At 35.0% G+C, this 22,627-nt stretch overlaps 2 protein-coding genes across 2 annotated transcripts; both read right to left on the bottom strand.

The window, feature by feature from the left end:
- Nucleotides 1-6,902: 6,902 nt before the first annotated feature.
- Nucleotides 6,903-7,849, bottom strand: LOC142851132 (olfactory receptor 10W1-like). Its single transcript, XM_075975040.1, is given in 2 exon segments — nucleotides 6,903-6,937; nucleotides 6,940-7,849. Coding segments are annotated over 2 exon segments (945 nt in total).
- Nucleotides 7,850-21,245: 13,396 nt separating this feature from the next.
- Nucleotides 21,246-22,193, bottom strand: LOC142851131 (olfactory receptor 5B12-like). The gene has a single exon (XM_075975039.1). The coding sequence runs from the start codon at nucleotides 22,188-22,190 to the stop codon at nucleotides 21,246-21,248; it is 945 nt and encodes a 314-aa protein (XP_075831154.1). The 5' UTR covers nucleotides 22,191-22,193.
- Between the last annotated feature and the right edge of the window lie 434 nt (nucleotides 22,194-22,627).

The raw sequence follows: 22,627 nt of genomic DNA, 5'->3' as shown, positions 1-22,627 counted from the left end.
CCTATTTCCAAGGCCTGTTACTAACTAGCACTTACAACTTAAATGAACCCCATAATTCTTATCTATGTTTAGCCTTATGGCTTGGTACTTTTTCTCAGTAAGGCATCCTCATCTTCTTCTGCATCAGGCTGATGACTGCATCTCTGCATTTCCTCTTCCTAGAATTCTTCTAGTCTTGTTGCCCTGCTTATACTCCCCCCTGGCTCTTGGCCAATCAGTCCTCTCTTAAACAAGAGCATTATCCCACAGCATTTCCCATTTTTTAAAAACAAAAACCCTGAATCTATTCTTCTTTGTTTAGAATTTTCCTATTATCCATAAAAACTTGTAGATGTAAACTGTTTTAAGACAGGGGTAGGGCAAAGCAAAAGCTCCTTCATGAAACTAGATATCAACGTTTCAAATATACCCCTACAAGAAAAATGTCTCTCAAATATATGCAAGCAAAAATGATTTACTTTTACATCCATGCTAATGACTAATCCAGAATCAATACAAGATCATAGAACATGTACAACTGAAGGGTATTTTATTTCATAGGGAGGTTATGCCAAATTTATTTTTATTTTATTTAGGTTCTTTGATAATCTCTCAGTTTCTTGAGTTCTCTAGAATTAGTCATGACACATTCAAATTTGTAATAAGAATAGTTCATGGTAAATTGCAAAGATAGGTCTGAGCACAGAAGTCTGAAATATGTTCAGGTCAGTGATTATAGCCTATCAAAAATATCAGGGCTATTTATGGAGTTAGGGAGAAACCTAGTTCCAGAGAATCTCCCAGATATCCATAAGGATGACCCTAGCTAAAACTCCAAGCAACAGTGGTGAAATGGCTTTCCCTTGTAATCATATTAGTGACTACCCTAGTTGTCATCATGGAGTCTTTGTCTAGTACCTGGTAGAAGTAGATGCAGAGATTCATAATCAAGCACTGGGATGAACTCCAGGAGTCCTGTTGAAGAGAAGATGGAGGGATTATATGAACAAGGGGGCTGTCAAGATCATGGTGGGGATGCTTACAGAGACAACTAACAAACTTGTAGGAACTCTGGACAGATATCTAGAGAGCCAGCATGGGCCTGAACAAGGCCCTTGGCATATGGATGACAGTTATGTAGCTTGGTCATTTGTGGGGCTCATCGTAGTGGAACCAGAACCTGTCTCTTTGGAACCTATTGTGTATGGTTCTATGCCTTGTTCATCATTGATGGAGGGTTGAGGAACTTGGTCCTGCCTCTACTTAGTATGCCATGCTTTGTTGATTCCCATTGGAGGGCTTAACTTATCTAATAGAGACAGAGGAGGAGTGGATGGGGATGGGGTAGAAACGAGGTGAGGGAAGGGAGAAGGGGGAGCAGATGGGGGAATGTGGTTGGTATGTAAAATAATGATGAATTAAAAGAAGCTATCAGTTTGAAAGTGGGGAGTATGAAAGATGGTGGAGTGAGAAGTCTTGGGAGAGGTGAATGGAAGAAAGGAGGAAATTATGTATTTATATTTGAATTAAAATGCTTTCAAAAGAATTAATGGTCGAAACAACAAGCAAATACTGGTAGGGCTAAAAACATTGTTGCCTGTTCAAATGATTAATCAATGCCATGTACATTTGATCATTTAGCATGTGTTAAAAATGCTGACACAAAATGGGTTACTTTAAATGTCATTGAAGGCAGAAAAACTAAAGTCCTGAATAGAGAGAACTCTGGGGTGTCTTGTCATTTGAGTCCAGAATAAAGACATGGACTCACTAAAGGAGAGAGAGGGTGGCAATGAAAAGATGGAAGGGTTCCCTTTCTTTTATTTTTAAAAATAAATTTTATTGCATACATTTAACTTATACAAAAAATATTTGGGATACATATACATATTTGGGATACATATAAATTCATTTTCCTCAAGTATTGCATGGCAAGAACAAAAATTCCAGTATATTATAATTTATTAATTATAGGAGAGGAATATTTAAATATGAACAATGTGCTGATGATTTCTGAATTGATTTCTGAAGTCATAACTTTCCTTATGCCCACTTGATCTAAATGTACCAAAGTTTACAAACACAACACACACAAAGAATCAAATGCACTTCCTTCTTTTTGAATCATTGAAGCTCCCACCAAAAAAAGTCATACTTTTTAGTTTTCTCTACTGCATTCTCTACAGGCTTCCTCATTTCATTAAATGAAATATTGCCATTCATTGACCTCATACTCAGTACACATGAATTTCCATTGTTTAATCTTTCAAAAACTTCTGAACATTAGTACTTGATGTCAATGTGATAATGGGAGGCAAATTAATCATTCCTCTAAATTAGAAAATTTGCTTTCCGTTGGAAGATAGGTATATTTAAATGAAACCCTGGAAACCTATCTCTCCTCAAATTTTCCTGTGACTTTGCATCTTACTGAAAGAACTCAGTTTTCAATATGATATATATCACCAGTATCTTGATTCTGAGTAAATTATGGCCTGATGTGTTACCATCCCACCGGTTTGTCATCTGTCATGTTTTTGACATTCAAACAACACAGACTTCTTGCTGTACTTCAAAGAACAAAATAGAGCCAAAAGAATGATGAGCTGCATGTGCATAGGTACCTCGGCCTGGTTCTAGTTCTGACTAACCATTTACTAGATTATTTCCTTGGAGAATTTTATGCTTTCTATCTCTATCGGCCCTAATATCTACAAATTGATAAGTAATTTCCTCCTTCTGAAGGGTTTGTAAAGAAAGAAACAAACCATAGTATAAAATCATCAAATGTATTAGTTATCAATATCATTCAGGATCGTGATCATCATCACCATCACTATAGTTATTATCATCTCAATACAACCACCATTATCCCCTCCATTGAAATGGCCATTAGGTAACATAACCTCTACTGCTAGATAACAACAACCACCATTACAATTAGTCTTCATCATTGGTATTTATCACCAAGTCATCATCATCCTCATTCTCCTTGTTTTCTTTCTGTCCTTATATCTTCTCTTCTTCTTTCCCTTCAGTTTGTGTCAAATGCACAGTGTGGGACAGGGATAAAATAATGGTTACAGTTATTCCTTTCCAAAAGCAATAAAACAAAAGAAAATGTGCCTCCTTGAAGTTAATTAAGACAGTCTTTTGTTTCTAACATATGAAAGTAATAGATGAATATGGGAGATGGATTTGATTGAAATACATAATATACATCTATGTAATCATAAATAATATTTTTAAGAATAATTACAATAAATCGTATCAAATTATGTGTGGTCTTATGAGCAATTCACATTTAAAATATGTGCATTTGTTTATTGCCCAAACATACACATTTAATGAAACATACACAAACACATGTTTATATTAATACTCCCAAACATACATATACAAAGAAACACACAAAAACATTCATTGGAATGAATTTTGACTATGTGTGAATTAATTTAAAATAGAACATAAGTTTTTAAATTTTGTAAATATTGTTATTCCTAAAATTATAAAATTCACAAGTAAATGAACACAGCTAGAAAAAAAAATCTTCCAGGGTGAAGTAACATGGGTTTCAATGGACAAATATTGTATATTTTCTCTTACTGGTAGATCTTAGATATTAATCATTCTATCAGCATGCTTCAGTTGTTATAACCAAAGAGATTAGATATAGAGTAAATGAGTAGGTGAGCTATTTCCCTATAAAGGCAAATAGAATATATAGTTATGGAGAGATGGTGGGGAAATGGGAGTGCTGACAACTTTAGTTAGACATCAACTTGATTTCTCCATGCTCTATGTGTTATGTCAAATTGTCCTCAGCAATTAAGTTACCTCCTGACTTTATGTGCAGTGTACTGAAATATACTCTGTATACTACAAGGAAAGAAAGGTAACTACGAACCCACTTACAAACCTTATGATCTACAGTGGTGACCTGCCTGCATGATATGCTTGAGCAATAGTGGCATACATTTAAGACTAACCAAGTTGGATTTAAGGCCTATTCCATAAGATTAAACTCATTCCTGGCATTGTTCAGGAAGCTAAAAACCTGAGAATGATTATTTCATAGGCCTAGAAAAAAACAAATACTATTCTGGTAAGGTAGCAAAGCCATTAAGTCCTACTGATGTCCTGCTGTACTTGTTTATCAGTCTTGATCAGCCATCACCAGAGAAACTTCCTCTTGTAGTATGTTGCAACTGATATAGAGATCCACAGCTATGCAATGTGCAAGGATTGGAAGACTTAAGAACACTCAGTTTGATCTAAAATGGATGACTTCAAGAATCCTCTCCTTTTAGGTCCCAGAAAATTCTGTGAAAGAGGATAAGGAAAAGCTGTAAAATAAAAAAGAGATAAATTCTCCAAGAAAAATATGGTCTTTCTGAAGAAACCAAACTAATGTACATATGAAACTACAGAGATTGTGGTAGCATGTACAGAGCCCACATAATCAAGCAGATGGGGTCCTAATGCTGAGAATAAAATTGACTCCTATCCCTAACCAAGAAACAATCTCCAATTGATATTGACTTGCAAAGTATTTAGTTATCTCTAAAGGAGGCTCATGGCTTATATTTACTACATTTAATAATAGAAGTCGACAGAAGTTTCTATTCTGCCCCGTCGCACAGCCATTTAGTACCAAATAAATATATAGAGGCTTATATTAATTATAAACTGTTTGGCAAATTGCTCAGGCTTATTACTAACTAGCTTTTACAACTCAAATTTACTCATAAATCTTGTCTATGTTTAGCCTCATGGCTCGGTACCTTCTTTCAGTAAGGAATTCTTTTTTAATTTTTTTATTGATTTTTATTGAGCTTTACGTTTTTCTCAGTAAGGAATTCTTATCTTGCTTCCTTTGCATCTGGCTGATGACTGGATCTCTGCCTTTCCTCTTTTCAGAATTGTTTTAATCTGGTTTCCCAACCTATACGTCCCCCTGGATACTGGCCAATCAATGTTTTATTAAACCAATATGAGTTAAAAATCTTTACAGTGTGGAAGAATATTTTTTCCACAGCAAGTAGGACCTATGTCTAGCATTATATGGCCAACAAAAAATAAACTCACAATAGACTTCTTGTTTTATATTAATTTTTCACCCTTACTAGTCTTTCATTTTGCAGTTTCTGATTGATTGTGTATTTTAATGGACTTTGGGATACATGTGTGTTTGTGTGTGTGTATGTGTGTCTTGTGGGTTTACTATTTTATTAATATGTGTGGGAATTGCCTATATGTAAAACAGAACATAATTTTTATCCATTAATTTAAATACCATTTAACTTAAAATTATAACCCATTTATGATTTGAGCAATATTATCAGAAGATTAATATTTCATTTTATAAAAGTAAGTAACAGATAATGTAGATAGACAACCACTTAAAGATAGAACATTAAAATGATACTATTACTTGGGAGTTGTGCCTCTTCTCTGTATTCTCAGTCCTTAAAAGTCTGAGATAGACAGATTGCAAGTTTGGGACCAGTCAATGTCCACATGAAAAAAAATGAATAAAAAAATATACTAACAATATACTATTAGCTAATTTAAAGTTACAGCTTGTTGTGATCTTTAAGATGCATATTCCTTTTGAAGTCACGTGGAACATTCACCTGATTAGATTTTGTGTTATGAAGCACAACTCCATGCTCCAAACTGCAAATGATGTTAAGAATGGAGCACCTTGTAATTAGCATCTTCCCTACTTAAATTATATACACAGCTCCACACTGAAAAGGAAGGAAAGGAAATCACTTTAGAAACCATCAGTACAACATTGACTCTTACAACTATTAGACAGTTTTCCAGCCTCCCAGATATGGCAGTAAAGTACATCCCTTTATTAAGAAGAAATTATATTGTCTAAGACTTATTAACTAAGCGTAGTTATCTGAAAATATTGGGTAAACTCTTTTGATCATTCTACTAGCAGTCTTTTATTATAATAATAGAAAGGACTTTTGAGAACTTACATAAAGCATCTATGTTTCAGACATTTGTTACAATATATGTGTATTATCTGTATTTCTTGAACAATGAAAGCACTTAATGATAACATTACTAGTACCCAGAACATTCAGATAAATACAAATTTAATTGCATTCCTAATGAAAAAAGTATTTATTAAACATTTTAAGAAAATTCAATTAGTAATGTTTGTTATTTTTACATATAATACTATAGTAAATAACTTGAGACTTTCTGTTGTTGATAACCCTCAAACTCCCTCTCACCACAGTTTACATCTCTCAAGAATGACCTCGTTATAAAATCACACAGATACAACCTTCTCTTGCCAACAATTGGTTTCCAAAGTACAGGACTAAGCAAGAGATGCAAAAGACATGTGGTACTGCCCTCCCTGATTTCTCTTTGTGTTATTTTGCTGGTTAAAAGTTTCTTTAACTGAATCAAAACTACCATTCCTGGAATAGATTCTATTCTGAATCTAGTTTTCATTGTTTTTTTTTTAAATAAACTGTGTACCTTTTCTTACTTTTTAGGTGTCTTTATGATAATGGCCTCTTGCAGTCAAAAGGATTAACTGATTTTACATTCCCTGACTCCCAAGTACTGCAGACAAGCCCATTATTTTTACCATTTTATCTAAAACTAATGGAATAAGCAACTACTGTATACTATCTATCTAGCTATATAATGTCATATACTTTACTAGTACCAATATTTTGTGCTTATCTACAAATAATCATATAAACTAATCACCCAGTCTAAAACTAGCACATAGTGAAGAATGTCATCATATGAATGGAACATTTTTGTAATTTAGGTTCCTTGCTTTTTAGGGACATCATTTCTAAATCAGTTAAGACAATACTTTTGTAGAGACACAGGGATTTGATTTAGCTAAGACTAAATTTTGTTATATTGGGTTTTTCCTATCATATGAGTTTTTGGGAAAGATAATTCCTGGTAATATTTTCCCTATGGCCCCTTTCATCTCACTGTTCCTCAGAGTGTAGATGAGGGGGTTGAGGAATGGGGTTCCCAGTATGTACACGAGAGAGATGAACTGATCTTGCTTGGGGTGGTAGTTGGAGTTGGGGCGCAGGTACATGAAGGCACAGCAGCCATACTGCAACAGCACCACAGTGAGGTGAGAGGAGCAGGTGTTGAAGGCCCTGTGGCGACCAGATGCTGAGTGGAGTTTGAGTACAGCATTCACTATCAAGGCATAGGTGGTAGCAATGAAAAAGAAAGGTACAGCAATGGCTAGTGTGGCTGCCACTAGCACAGAGAGCTCATGGATATGACCTGTGGCACACACAAGACGCATGACTGGTGGGACATCACAAAAGAAGTGCTCTATTTCCCTGTTCTGACAGAATGGAAGACAGAAGATGAAGACCACAAGCTGTAAGGACAGGAACAAGCCAATGACCACAGAAGCCACAACCAAGCGAATGCAAATAGTTACAGTCATGATGAGAGGGTATTGCAAGGGAAGACAGATGGCAACATATCTGTCGTAAGCCATGATAGCCAAGAGGAAGCAGTCAGCACTGCCAAGTCCAATGAGAAAAACCATCTGAGTAGCACAGCTCAACAAAGTGATAGTGTTCTCTGACTGTAGGGTGTTGACCAGCATGTGTGGTACCACCACTGCAGTGTAGCATAGTTCTATCCCTGAGAGGCTACCCAGGAAATAGTACATGGGTGTATGTAGGCGGGATTCTGTCTGGATGGAGATCACAATGAGGATATTCCCAGAGATGATTAGTGCATAAGCCAGGCTGATTCCAGTGAAGCAGAGGGTACGTAATTCTTGGACTTTGGGATAAGCCAGGAACACAAACTCCATCAGTACTGAGTGGTTCTCCCAGGTCATTGAATCCACAGGTGTTCTCTTCAGTGTGGAAAAATACCTGTCAGATTTCTAATTTACCTTATAGACAATTATTTTTACTTTACTAATAAAATCTATATTTAAGTGCACAACAGGTAAATACTTCATCTTTTAATTTTTATTTTTATGAAATAGGTTCTCCCGAAAATCCACATGTTAATTTTTATCTTCAGTTTGGTAGTGAGATATTATTAAGCAAGAGCATCAGAGCAAATGTATTGGATACACAAAGGTATTTTCAGAAGGCATGGAGCAGCAATTAAATTCTTTCAGTAAATTCATTAGTAAGCATCATAGAACTAATTAGTCAAACCAATTCAAGTGTGTTAGGAAAGAATTACTCCAATTTATTCTTTCATACACTTATTCACTATAGATTTAATTTATTTGTGTATGTATTTCATTGTCCTTAGTTCAGTGACATGTCAATGTCATATTCACAGATTATTGTAAAATAGAAATTTAAGGAAAGAAAGAAGCAATAAAGGAATTATAAGAGAAGTGATCATGGACAAATTATTGTTCAAGTTAGACTTGGCAGTGGTACAAATAAGATGCAGATCATGGTGTACATTTTTTTGCTTTATCTAGGCTTATCCAATTAGGACAGCAATGACACCAGTACAACCCTATTTTATCTTAGGTTCCATTCTAACAGGAAAAACACGAACAAAACTATTGAATACCCTTGAAAAATATTCTTTGACTTTACACAGGGTTTTAGAAAGCATAACTAGTATCCTTTCCCACATTTACCTTTGCTTTCCAAGAGAAAATGTGAGATTGAAACAGGGGTGTTGTCCTTTCCTAAAAAGTCAAAGCAAAGCAAAGAATATAAAGTGACCTCAAAATTTCAGCGAATATTGACAGTTCTAAAGAATACTGTTTCTGCTTCTTTTCTTAAATCTATAATTAGGAAGGCTGAAGAAAGGTATCCTGTAATGTTAATTCAAATTACCCAACTTTAATATTAGCCATTAGTCAGTAAGTTCTGTTAAAGAAATCTCTTTCCAAATGCCCTTTCTCAGCAGAAATATCATTTGCAGAAAGCAATGCTACTGTCTCATATACCTTAGTCATGGATGGCTCTCTATGCTATTCTTAAAGGTAAGGAATGGTCATTGCTTCATTCCTTTTTCTTCTCTGAGTTTCAAAATGCTTGAAATAATTTCTCATGACACTTAGCACTCTGTTTCAAGACAGAGTAAAGAGGAAGGGTTAAGTGTGAATACAAAATTCATGCTAATTGTGCATAAGATGACATGTGCAATTCTATTAACTGGCACTACAATGCCAGGAAATTTGGAACCTCTCTGAATTTCAATTTTCTTTACTTGAAATATGTGTATGATAATTATACATAAGTCAATAGTATTAGGAATTTAAGAGGGATATTAATGTGAAATATCTATCAGAATCTATAAAACATGATCTCTTAACCATCTGTAGTTTCAAGGATAAACACCTGCATTATTAATACCTTTCTATGACAACATGAAAAATGATAAATATATTTATACATAATAATTACCCATTTTTTGAAGCTTACCAACAATGAATTTATTTTAATAATTTTTATGTGAAATGTCTTCAGATTTTTTCTGCTTCTTTATCTTTTTTTTATTAATATCTGCCTCCTCCCTGCCTCCTTTTCCTCCCCCTCCCCCCACACCCCATCCTCCACTCCCCTCCCCCTCCCTCGCATTTTATAGATAAATATTCTTTGGAAAATTATAATTTTATAATTTTATAATTTTTATAATTTTGAGATTATTTCATAGTGAAATATTTTCAGTATGCTTATTAAAATAACTTATATCCTATACTTGAACTGCACTATGAAAACATTTTATTACTTAAGTATTTAGTATTTTGGTGTTTACATAACCAAACATCTAAAGGTAGCCTAACACCTGTCTGATTATGGAAGGCCTTGAAATTCGTCCTAGCATGATGAGTTCTGAGAAGGTTATTGAAATTCAGCAAAATTGTATCTTCTTAATAGTACAATTAACTAAATATTCACATGGGAACTATGTGAGGTCATGAATTCTTAGTGTTGACAGGGACATCATAAACTACCTTGTGTAGTTTTCACCAGATACATGAACTTAAGAAAAGATTAAAATTTAAGCACATAAGAATATTTTCAATAGGCAATAAATCCACTAAATTTCTAATTCTTGATTAAGTATTGGAAGGAAGTATTGTCTGAAATTAAATTCTGTGCTTAGCTGAAACTGGCCTCTATGTGAATTCTATCTATTCTAGCTCTTTTAAACAATGGTATATTTTCTTTACAGAAATACTTCAGACACTTTTACTATTCCTTTAGTGTCAAATATTCTTTCCCATTTATTTTTAATACATTTAACACCATGGGTTTGATGTGTGTCACAAGTTAAATGTTCCTCCCTGTCTTATATCTACAGAAAGCACAACATCATTAACCAGGAATTACATGAGAAAGGTTTTCTGTGCACATTCATGAGAACCCATTAATCTGCATTAGAACAGCATACTGCTAGTGTCTAGTTAGTGTTACATAAAAAATAGATCATACATTTAATATTCAGAAGCCCAAGTTAGACCCTTAACAGCATAATCCCTTGAGAAGTCTATCTCACAAAATTTTCTTTTTCCTCTTGCTTAAAGATATAAATACTAATATTAACCTAATAGTTTGGGGCTTATTCAAACATGGGATTACAAACACTTGACTTGATGTATAAAACCCATGAAGGTGGGTAATGCCCATTTTCTTCTCTCATTTTTTTTGTATCTCCTTTAGGTATTCCATTAACACTATCCACTTAGCAGAAGAGGATTAGATGGACCCAAAGAAGACAAGATTTCTAATAAATTGAAAATTACCAACTTTAAACATTGACTATATTAACATTTATTAAAGATTGGTTATTAATATTAAGTGAAAATAACTAGACTGTGAAGAGAATTCAGAGGAACACTGAGTCCTGGGCTAAAGTATTTCTGACATCCTAGAATGTATTCACAAGAACCTCAGTTTTCTAACAGAATCAATAGTTTGCATATCAACGGAGGAAAAAGACTTCTCTTACCTTCAATGTGAAGAGAGAGAGGGCTTAATAAGTTCTCGGTTCTACCTGCAAGAGACAGGACATAAAATATGGTGACTGACTATTCTTTTGAACCAGCAGGAGAAGACATCTTGGGGAAACTGTTCCTATGGGACTGAGCCTTAATATATCATCATACAAAACCACAGAAGGAGCAAATTGCTTTGCCAATTCATCTTGTCTCATATGTTCCATCTTCCTGAAGGAAGCAGTTCAGTGATTGCCAATCTATTTTCTTGTTATCAAAATTTCTGAGGAACTTACTGATTAACCTATTTAAATAGGCACAGAATAAAGTATGAGAATTCATAGTGAACTGTCAAATCAGTATCACCAAGCACTCCAAAGAGCACCATTTTCATAATTGTGTGAAGCCTTCTTCCAAGACTGACACATTATTAGGAAAAAATATTCCAGGAATTAAAATGGAAAACTTAGAAAACTAAAGGAAAGAAAAGCAGGCCATGCTTACATGAGAGATTAGTATGAAACTTGAACAAATGAACTGTATTTTTGAATCAAGTTTGTACCACTGGAACAAATCATAACACTGGAAAGTGCATCTTAATGTGTGTGAGAAGAAAGTCTACAGTGAAAGTAATACCTTATATATCTTTGAAAAACACTTATTAAATCTCTGATGGTAGAACAATTGATGAACTTGTAGGCAAGATGAATGTGCACTGTATTTCATGAATTATAAAACAGTTTTAGATATATCTAATGTCACGATTAACTCAAAACCTTTTGTTTCTTTCTCAATACATGTTTGGAGATTATATATATATATATATATATTTCATTTCTAAAGTTTGTTTTATTTTTGAGATTATAATACAATTGTATAATCTCTCTTTTCCATTTTCTCCTTTAACACTCTTCCATATTTTCCTCCTTGCTTGTCTTTCAAATTCATGGCTTGCTTGGTTGTGTAATGTTACTTTTATGTGTGTTTTCAGGACTGCTCATTTGATATTAGATAACAAATTGTTGTGCTTTTCCCTGTACAAAACTATTTCTTCAACTCTCAACACTGCTTAGATATTTATAGTTCTTCCAGGTGTAAGAGTTGAGGCTTCTTGGGTTTTGTCTGTCCCCATTAACATGCTCAAGTTTTCTAGGTTTAGTAACATAATTGACGCTTAGGGAAATGTATTTTTAGCCTAAAATATGAAAGAAGTGATGAAATATTTGATGTATTTGTTTATTCGTCCATATGAAATGCTTAAAATTGTAAATGTCAAAAACAATATATAAAAATATACAAGGCAGACGAAATAATTAAAAGGCATCTCTCACACACAAAACAGACATGCTCTGGATTTATCTTCCATAGTCCTAGTTTTAGTTGAGTTATATTACTGTGCACTACTGAGATAAAGCCTTTGTATTTATAGTACCTTAAGAAAACAAGAATTTATTTCTTGCCCATATTGTCAAAAGTGGTTTATTGATTCAGTGCATTATCACCAAAACATCAATGACTCTATACAGAATAAGAAAAAGAACTCTAAAATTCATATGGAAATACAAAAGCCATAATAATGAAAAGAGTCTGGGAATGGCAAGAGAACTACAGAATAAACATCAAAATAAAGTATTTATAGAACTGCATAATAAAACCCATCAAGTGGGGGGTCTAATAATTTAAAAAAATCATTAATTTTATAAAATAATGGGCCCACCACATAATTCTGTTTATAACACTTTTCTGTTTATTCTCAGATAAATATTAATAGCACACTACAGAAATATCTCCCCACTCTTATTTACTACAGCACTATTCCCAATATCCAAGTTACGGACCAATTGGAGGTATGTCATGATGATGAAACATGTAAAGAATATTTGCTATATGTATACAATAGAATATTTTTTTAAAAAATTTTATTGGGAAAAAGAAAAAAAAATTTCCACCTCCTCCCAGCCTCCCATTTCCCTCCCCCTCCTCCCGCCCTTCTTCCCCTCCCACCACTCCTCTCCCCCTCCCTCTCCAGACCAAAGAGCAGTCAGGGTTCCCTGCCCTAGGTCCTCCCCCCTCAGTCCATGTCTAGGAAGGTGAACATCCTAACGGGCTAGGCTCCCACAAATCCAGAACATGAAGTAGGATCAAACCCTGTGACAATGGAATATTTTTATGTTTAAAATGAATTATATAATATCATTTTCAGGAAAGTGGAATTTACTGGAGCTCATCATACTATATGACACAATTAAGGGTTATAAAGGCAAGTACTGAATGATTTCTTTCACATGTAGGGATATAATCTGAAAGAAAAGACATGAAATTAGAAAGGAGGATATCTGAAAACCTGTAGAAGGAAGGTGAAGGTAACAAGGTGACAGTGTTTATAATATAATAAAATGCATTGCAAAAATAAATAAATTCAAAATTTTGTAATTCAATATACACTTATTTAAAGCCACAAATAAAAACAACGTATGGAGTACAATATACACATACTTTATACTTTATGACAGAGCTTTAACAGCCTGCTTAGCAGTCAGCTAGATTCCAGAAATATTAACATAGTTTTCTGTACCTGAAATGTAGTTTCTTATTCCTATGTTTCATTTGCTTACTCTTTGCATTCCAATGAATTCTTAAAATAAATAACTTTTTAGCATAATGATTTTGTTTGAAATGATTTTATATAAATAAGTTCAATATAATCGTTTTGTTTAAAAGGACTAGCTTGCAATTTGTAGAAAGTGTCATCAATAATTTAACGTATCCAATGACATCTTGATGCTCTTTATAAGCTTTAACACAACTGACACTTTAACCATAAATTTACCAACCCTGTTTTATTCTATATTTTAGTATCTGAAACTTCTCAAATGATAAAAATATTACTTTTGAAAACTTAATATATGTTTTCAACATTCTTTCAGAATAAACATACCTTTGAGGATTTAAATGTATTTTACGTACTATGTGACCTCAGGTTGAATATTCTACTGTCCTGTACACAAGCTCTGATCCATCTACTTGGAGAGATTATCATTACTGTTCTAGTACTTATTGGCAAGCTATTTTTTTCAGTTAAATAATTATTTAAAAGAAAATAGACCGAGCGGTGGTGGCCCACACCTTTAATCCCAGCACTTGGGAGACAGAGGCAGGCGGATCTTTGTGAGTTCAAGGCCAGCCTGGTCTACAAGAGCTAGTTCCAGGACAGGAGCCAAAAGCTATGGAGAAAACCTGTCTTGAAAATCCAAAAAAAAGAAAAGAAAAGGAAAAGAAAATGAATTTGGTTTCTGTTAAACTGTATAGTAATACGTTTGATGGGAAGATAATTTTCCAATGGAGTATACAAAGAATTGTATCCATGGAAGCTTCCATATGTGTGAGCTTGATCTAACAGAATAAATGTCTGTTAGAATATGCTTCCTTCAGTGTGTGGGTGCACCCCTCATGGTCCTGAGTTCCTTGCTCGTGCTCTCTCTCCTGCTCCTGATTTGGACCTTGGGATTTCAGTCCGGTGCTCCAATGTGGGTCTCTGTCTCTGTCTCCTTTCATCGCCTGATGAAGGTTAATATCCAGGAGGATGACTATATGTTTTTCTTTGGGTTCACCTTCTTATTTAGCTTCTCTAGGATCACGAATTATAGGCCCAATGCCCTTTATTTATGGCTAGAAACCAATTATGAGTGAGTACATCCCATTTTCCTCTTTTTGGGTCTGGCTTACCTCACTCAGGATAGTGTTTTGGGGATGTTCTATCAGGAACTCACCAAGACCAGCTGGCCTGGGTATGGAAAAGCCTGGGATAAAACTGGACTCGCTGAACACAGCGGACAATGAGGACTACTGAGAACTCAAGAACAATGGCAATGGGTTTTGATCCTACTGCACGTACTGGCTTTGTGGGAGCCTAGGCAGTTTGGATGCTCACCTAACTAGACCTGAAAGGAGGTGGGAGGTCCTTGGACTTCCCACAGGGCAAGGTACCCTGATTGCTCTTCGGGTTGATGAGGGAGGGGGACTTGATTGGGGGAGGGAGAGGGAAATGGGAGGAGGTGGAGGGGAGGAGGCAGAAATCTTTAATAAATAAACAAACAAATAAATAAATTTAAAATAAATAAATAAATTAGTTACATGGAAAAAAATATGCTTCCTTCACATGTGGTGTTGAAGATGGTAAAATTCTTTCACCGAAGAGAGGAAAACACTGGCATAAGATAGTGTATATCCAATGACTTCTCGGCTTTGATGCTGAGAATGCTCAATTTTCTTGAATGAATATCTAACAAGTGAAGTTCCTTTTTCTTTTATTTTGATCTCTTTTTTTTGCTGTAAATATGGCAATCTGCATGGATTGGCTTGGAGATTTTTCTTCTGTCTAGCATCCTTGAAATCACAATATTTACCAGCCTGAGAATAGGCTGTCTTATTTCCAAAAAAAATCTTAAATTTGGGTTACGGGATTTGTGAGTAAAAATGATTATGGATAATAAGTCTGTTTATCAATGATGACTAAACTTGGGATAAATGATTGTAAAAGATAACTGTTTTATCGCAGATTATTAATGATGAGTATACTTATGATCCCAGATGTGCAAGAGATAAAGATAACATGTGTCCAGAATAAAAAATGATATGGTATATGTTTTGGAACACCATGACTCTATCCCTGCTTACTGAATTCTACATAAATAAAGAAGAATTCTGACTGCTAGTTAGTTAGGTTTCAAGATTCTTGCCACCAGTAATGGCCTGTCTCACTCATTCTCTTACTCTTTGCCTACAGATGAATTTTAGTTGGCCTTAATAATAAAAATCCAAGAGTCAGATATAGGGGTTAATGATGAAGATCAGAGAAGCCAAGTAGTCAACTACTATGGAGTATTTTTATTTCTACCAATGTTCAGACCAAAGTCGTGATCCTGTCTTCAAACTGTCTGTCTCTACCAAACCGCAGACTGCACGACTCCTCAGACTCTTCCCACCTTACATTCCTCTCTTTGATCCATTATGTCACTCCTATTTCTTCTCCCTAGTGCTGGGATTAAAGGCATGGGATCCTACATGCTGAACTTAAAGGTGTGTGCCACCACTACCTGGCCTCTATAGCCATAAAGCTAGTATGGATTGCTTTGCACTCTGATACTCAGGTAAGGTTTATTTGTTAAAACATAAACAAAATATCACCACACTGGCCTCCTCTCTGAAATCCATCAGTGATCAGGATAGGCCCCTGACAATAGGCATCAGAAATCTATGAAGTAAGAAGTAATGGTATATTTCTAGCAAACAACAGGGAACTATAGATCATATTTAGAAATCTCTTTAAAAAGTCCTAGGAAAAACCACCATAACCCAAAGAGTACATTGTTTAAGGTCAGCTTCATTACCAGGCCACTGAACTATCATAATTTCATTACTAGCCATAAATGTTAGGGCTAGAAACATGGCTTGTTGGTTAAAAGTTCTTGCTATGCAAGCACAAAGATAAGAGAGAATTGAGACCCTAACACTCATGTAGGTCATTGCCTCTGTTCCCATCTGTTGTTGGATGAAGGTTCTATGGTGATGTTTAAGATAACCATCAGTCTGACTACAGCCTAAGGCCAGATCAGACACCCTCTCCTCTATTACTTTTGGTCTTAGCTGAGGTCATCCCTGTGGGTTCTTGGGCATTTTTCTAGAGCCAGGATTCTTGCTTACTCCATAATGGCTTACTCAATCATATCTGTCTTTCCTCCATCTCAACTATCCCATTCCTTCAAGTTCTTTTCAACCCCTCTTTCTCCACTTATGTCTACCCCCCTCTTCCCTCTGCTCTAAAATTAATTTCCAGGTGGGTCTATATATGTTTTTCTTTGGGTTCACCTTATTACTTAGTTTCTCTAAGATCATGAACTATAGGCTCAATGCCCTTGGTTTATGGCTAGAATCCACTAATGAGTATACCGTATTCATTTTTGGGTCTGGGTTACCTCGCTCAGGATAGTGTTTTCTAATTCCATCCATTTGCATGCAAAATTCAAGATGTCATTATATTTTACCACTGAGTAGTACTCTATTGGGAGGATGTGCCATATTTTCTTTATTCATTCTTCACTTGAGTGGCATCTAAGTTGTTTCCAGGTTCTGGCTATTACAAGTAATGCTGCTATGAACTTTGTTTAACAAATGTCTTGATAGAATGATTATCTTTTGGGTATATGCCCAAGAGTGGTATTTCTGGATCCTCAGGTAGGTTGATTCCCAATTTTCTGAGAGTAGTAAGAGAGGCGAACAGGCCTGCTTTTCATCACACCCAGCTTCCACACAGCTAGCTCAGCCCCGGAAAAAATAACACAGAAACTGTATTCATTTAAACACTGCCTTGCCCATTAACTCTAGCCTCTTATTGGCTAAATTTCACATTTTGATAAACCCATTTCTGTTAAATTTGTGTATCACCACGAGGCTGTGGCTTACGGGGAAAGATTCTAACCTGTGTCCGTCTCAGGCCAGAGATTTATGTCTTCTGTCTGACTCTGCTTCTTTCTCCCAGCATTCTGTTTGGTCTACTCCACCTATCTAAATCCTGCTCTATCAAAAAGCCAAGGCAGTTTTTTTATTTAACCAATGAAAGTAACACATAGACAGATGACCCTACTACATCATGTGAGAAACCACCATGCTGATTTCCAAAGTGGTTGTTCAAGTTTGCATTCCCACGAGCAGTGAATAAGTGTTTCCCTTACTTCCTATTCTTTCCAGCATAAGCTATCATTGGTGTTTTTGATCTTTTCTATTCTGACTCCTATAAGATTGTATCACAGAGTTGTTTTGATTTGCATTTCCCTGATGTCTAAATATGTTGAACATTTCCTTAAGTATCTTTTGGCCATTTGAGATTCTTCTGTTGAGAATTCTCTGTTTAGCTCAGTACACCACTTTTTAATTGGGTTGTTTAAAATTTTAATGTTTAATTTCTTGAGTTCTTTATAAATTTTGGAGATCAGTCCTTTGTCTGATATGGGGATGGTGAAGATTTTTTCCCATTCAGTAGGCTGCCTTTTTGTCTTATTGACTATTTCCTTTGCTTTACAGAAGCTTCTCAGTTTCAAGAGGTCCCATTTATTTATTGGTGCTCTTATTGTCTGTGCTACTGGGGCTGTATTTAGGAAGAGGTCTCCTACACCCATGCATTGAAGGCTACTTCCCACTTTATCCTCTATCAGGTTCAGTGTGGCTGGATTTATATTGAGATCCTCAATCCATTTGGACTTGAGTTTTGTACATGGCCACAGACATGTATCTATTTTCATTCTTTTACAGGTTGACATGCAGTTATGCCAGCACCATTTGTTAAAGATGCTTTCTTTTTTTCATTGTATCTTTCTTGCTTCTTTATCAAAAATAAGGTGTACATAGATTTGTGGATTAATATCCGGATCTTCAATTTGATTCCATTGGTCAACATCTCTGTTTTTAGGACAATACCAAGATGATTTTGTTACTGTAGTTCTGTAATAGAGCTTGATGTCAGTGATGGTAATGCCTCCAGCGATTCCTTTATTGTAGAGGATTTTTTTGGCTATCTTGGGTTTTTTGTTTTTCCATATGAAGTTGATTGTTGTTCTTTCAAGGTATGTGAAGAATTGTGTTGAGATTTTGATGGGGATTACATTGAATCTATAGATTGCCTTCAGTAAGATTGCCATTTTTATTATGTTGATCCTTCCTATTCAAGAGCATGGGAGATCTTTCTATTTTCTGGCATCTTCTGCAATTTCTTTCTTCAGAGACTTAAAGTTCAAATAGGTCTTTCATGTTATCCCCAGATATTTTATGTGATTTGTGGCTACTGTGAAAGGTGAAGTTTCTCTGATTTCCCTCTCAGCTTCTTTATTCTTTGTGTATAGGAGGGCTACTGATTTTTTGATTTGATCTTGTATCCTGCCACATCACTGAAGGTATTTATCAGCTTTAGGAGTTCTTTGGTAGACTATATATATATATATATATATATATATATATATATATATATTCGATTTATTGTTGCATATACATATTTATGTATGCATACATATACATACACATATGTATGTGTATGTATACACACATATAAATATATATATATATGGTAAATGTATAAAAGAAGGGGAAGTAATGAATTTGAGAGCAAGGTAGGTACAAGGAAGGAGTTGTCGGAAAGATGGGTAGAAATAATATAAAGACAGGACTCATGTATGATATTCACAAAGAAATAAAAATAAGATTTACTCTTATTTGACAGAAAAGAACCAGACATTTAAAATAAAAGAGGTGTAGCACATGCAGGTAGGCTACCTTGGTCTCCCTCCTCCACTCTAGTTGCCACAGTTTGACGGCTGTACTCCAGGAAGAGCACATTTCCGTCATCCAGTTAAAATTCCTTTGTAACTCACCAGATTTTAGTCACACTTGCTTTCAGGTAAAGTTTAGCCAACATAAGTGCTTCTGTTATCCCTTCCTGCTTTCATTCCAGTTACTCAAGCCATATCCAATCTCCGACATTTAGAAACATCTTATATCTTGTGTACCATCTGATGTGTCATCTTGACCCAAGATCAATTGCACTTTATCCAAATTTCAGGTCAACCTCTGTTTTTACATCTGTATGTAGATATAACTTTATAATTCCCTAGATGTTTTTTTTTGCTCATGCCATCCCCAGCCCTCAAGTTTATCCAGGCCACACAATGTAAGGAAGCCTAGAATCTTTCAGATTAGATACACAACCAAAAAAAGAAGTCCACATGCTCATAACTCATCATGAAAACAAAGATAAAGTGTAAGACCAAAACTTTCTATGTCTTCTAAAATCCCCTGGTCATAGAAATGTCTTCTACCAAGAATTACCAAGATGAATGCCAGGAAAGAGAAATTTAAAATATATATATATAACATTTGTGAAGGATTCAAAGCATTTAAATACAAAATGAATGAATAGACTAATGAACTCAGCAAAGAAAACAGTAACTACCTCAGCTATCCCCCCAAAAGAATTAACATATGTCTGAATAAGATGACAAAGACAGCCTGGTGACTTGAAAGTTGATTTCATTAAATAGATAGAAGTATTGAAGCGAAGTGAATATGATATGAAGGTAGAATTAAAAAACTCAGTAACTCACTGGAACCCTCACAGTTGGGCATACAATCCTGCCAGTCACCAGGAAACTTTTAGCAATTAGCAATTACTTGGAGAATGTGACAGTTATCTCTAAAAGTGCAGCCATAGATAAGTTTACAATACTCCAGTGGTACACAAATATTCAAGATTATATTGAATACACAAATTATATCTCAAAGTGAAGAAACCAAAGGGCAGGAAATTAGATGGGTAGAGAAGAAAAAAACTTGAATGAGCAAGGGTAATTATGATCACATCACATTATATGAAACAAGAAATCAATAAAACTTTAAAGAGTATTTGAGAATATGACTCTGGTATTTATTATCTATCTCTATCCATTTACTTATCTATGTATGCATGCATCTATCTATCATGAACTTATCTGTCTGTTTTGCCATCATAGTAGCTTTAGGTCTATCCTGAGATGTGTACCTAGGCAGAGCCCTAGTGAAAGACCAAAGAAACCATTTCATCCAAATCTATCCTGCAGAATCAATTAGTTTGGTAGAGACTGTGGCTTACATAAGTATGGGTGAGAAGTTGCTACAGTAACATGAGTGCCTCTAGACAGATTCACTTTTGAAAAGCCCACCCATCTTGGGTGACCACTCAGGAAGAAATCTGAAACCTATAACTCAATAAATAACTTACAAGAAGCTTGGTTTGGGAGTCTCTTCTTTCTAGTATGCTATTTTTCCTGTTACAATTTTTAAATCCCGAGTTTGTTAGGCTTGTATCTTTATAAGATCTGGAGGCAGGTAAGTTTCATTGACAGCCTGAACCTTTTAAGATTTTGACACATATTAGTGTTTAATATTGATTTATTTTTTAAGTTTTATAATATCCTTTCACTCTCAAGGACAAATGTTTCAATTCAGAGGAAATAGTTATAGGACAGCAACTCATATATGAAATGTGGTGTAATTTGGAATACTGTTGGATTAGAAACTTGATTTTTAAAATTGAGCTGCCTTATTTTAATAATAAAATATATAAAATGCATAGTAAAAATAAAAGGAATGAATAGAAAAGACTTCGTTCATAAAATATCTACTCACCCATAAAATATCTATTAAGAGAAATTAAACTAAAAATAATTATAATAAAATATTTACAGGCAAAATGTCTTAAATTTTTATATCATTTTCATTTACTTTACACTTAGTAGACTAATTCTAGTGAAGACAGTACTTTCACAGCAATTTTCTTGAATGCATTCTTGACCTCTTTGTTCCTCAGGCTGTAGACAAGAGGGTTTAGCATGGGGATGATCATTGTGTAGAACACAGATGCTATTTTGTCAGTGTCCATGGAGTGACTGGAGCTGGGCTGTAAGTACATGAAGATGATGGTACCATAGAAGATGGTAACAGTGGTGAGATGGGATACACAGGTAGAAATGGCCTTCTTCCGGCCCTCAACAGAACGCATTCTCAGGATTGCAATAAAAATAAGTAGGTAAGAGTTCAAGACAACCAATATAGTTAAAGTAACATTGAATGCTGCCAACGTCATCAACACAATTTCATTATTAGAAATATCAGAACAAGAAATAGCCAGCAATGGGGGAATGTCACAGAAAAAGTGGTTAATTACATTGGAATGACAGAAGGAGAGGTGGAAAGTGAGGGCAACATGGATGGAGGATTGCAAGAGTCCATTGATATAAGAGCCAACAACAAGCAGGGAACATTTTGAAGTTGTCATGGTGGTAGAGTAATGCAAGGGTTTACATACTGCTGCATGGCGGTCAAAAGCCATTGAAGCAATAAGGAAACCTTCAATAATTGCAAAGGCTATTAAGAAGAACATTTGGGCTGCACATGCATTGTAGGATATGATTTTGTGTTCTGTGAGAAACCCTTCTATTACCTTGGGAGTAATAGCTGAGGCATAAACACAGTCTACCAGTGAGAGGTTACTAAGAAATATGTACATGGGAGTGTGGAGGCGGGAGTCCAGGAAAATCAACAGTATCATCCCAAGGTTCCCAAGTAGTGTGGTCAAATAAATGAGAGTGAAGATGATAAATAAAAGGAATTGCAACTCTGGGGCATCTGTTAACCCCACAAGGATGAATTCAGTCACCTCTGAAATATTCTGCATCTGTGTTATCTGGAAATTTTAACAGGTTCCTGGAATGAAAGGAAGAAATAATTATTTGATATTGACCATACCATGAAATTTGCCAGTGACCAATTACTCTAACTAAAATGTTAGCATTACTTAATGTGAAGGAGCCTAAACAGGAAACTGGGGAGAGATGCTCTGTTTAAGTCACTTCTCTGGGAGTAGGACAAATGGAGACTGCCTCTTCTGCCCTATTAATTGGGTTTCGGATTATGAATCTATGGCTTCTTACAGTTTTCCGTCATATGATAATAATTACTTTAGTATCCTACATATAACTGATATGGTATTTTCCACATCTAACAAAAACACTTTTCTAAAATATTCAAAGTTAGTCGGCAATGTAAGAATATACATTGATATTCTTACAATGTAAGAATATACATTGCTACATGTTAGTAGCAAAACTTATT

Source organism: Microtus pennsylvanicus, chromosome 5 (genome assembly GCF_037038515.1).
Source record: "Microtus pennsylvanicus isolate mMicPen1 chromosome 5, mMicPen1.hap1, whole genome shotgun sequence".
NCBI classification, from domain to species: Eukaryota; Metazoa; Chordata; class Mammalia; order Rodentia; family Cricetidae; genus Microtus; species Microtus pennsylvanicus.
Note: the sequence above shows the minus strand (reverse complement) of the source record. Positions and strands in the feature narration are given on the sequence as shown.

What these genes read in the sequence shown, in the direction of transcription:
- LOC142851131 (XM_075975039.1), bottom strand. Translation starts at nt 22,190, where the DNA reads ATGCAGAATATTTCAGAGGTGACTGAATTCATCCTTGTGGGGTTAACA.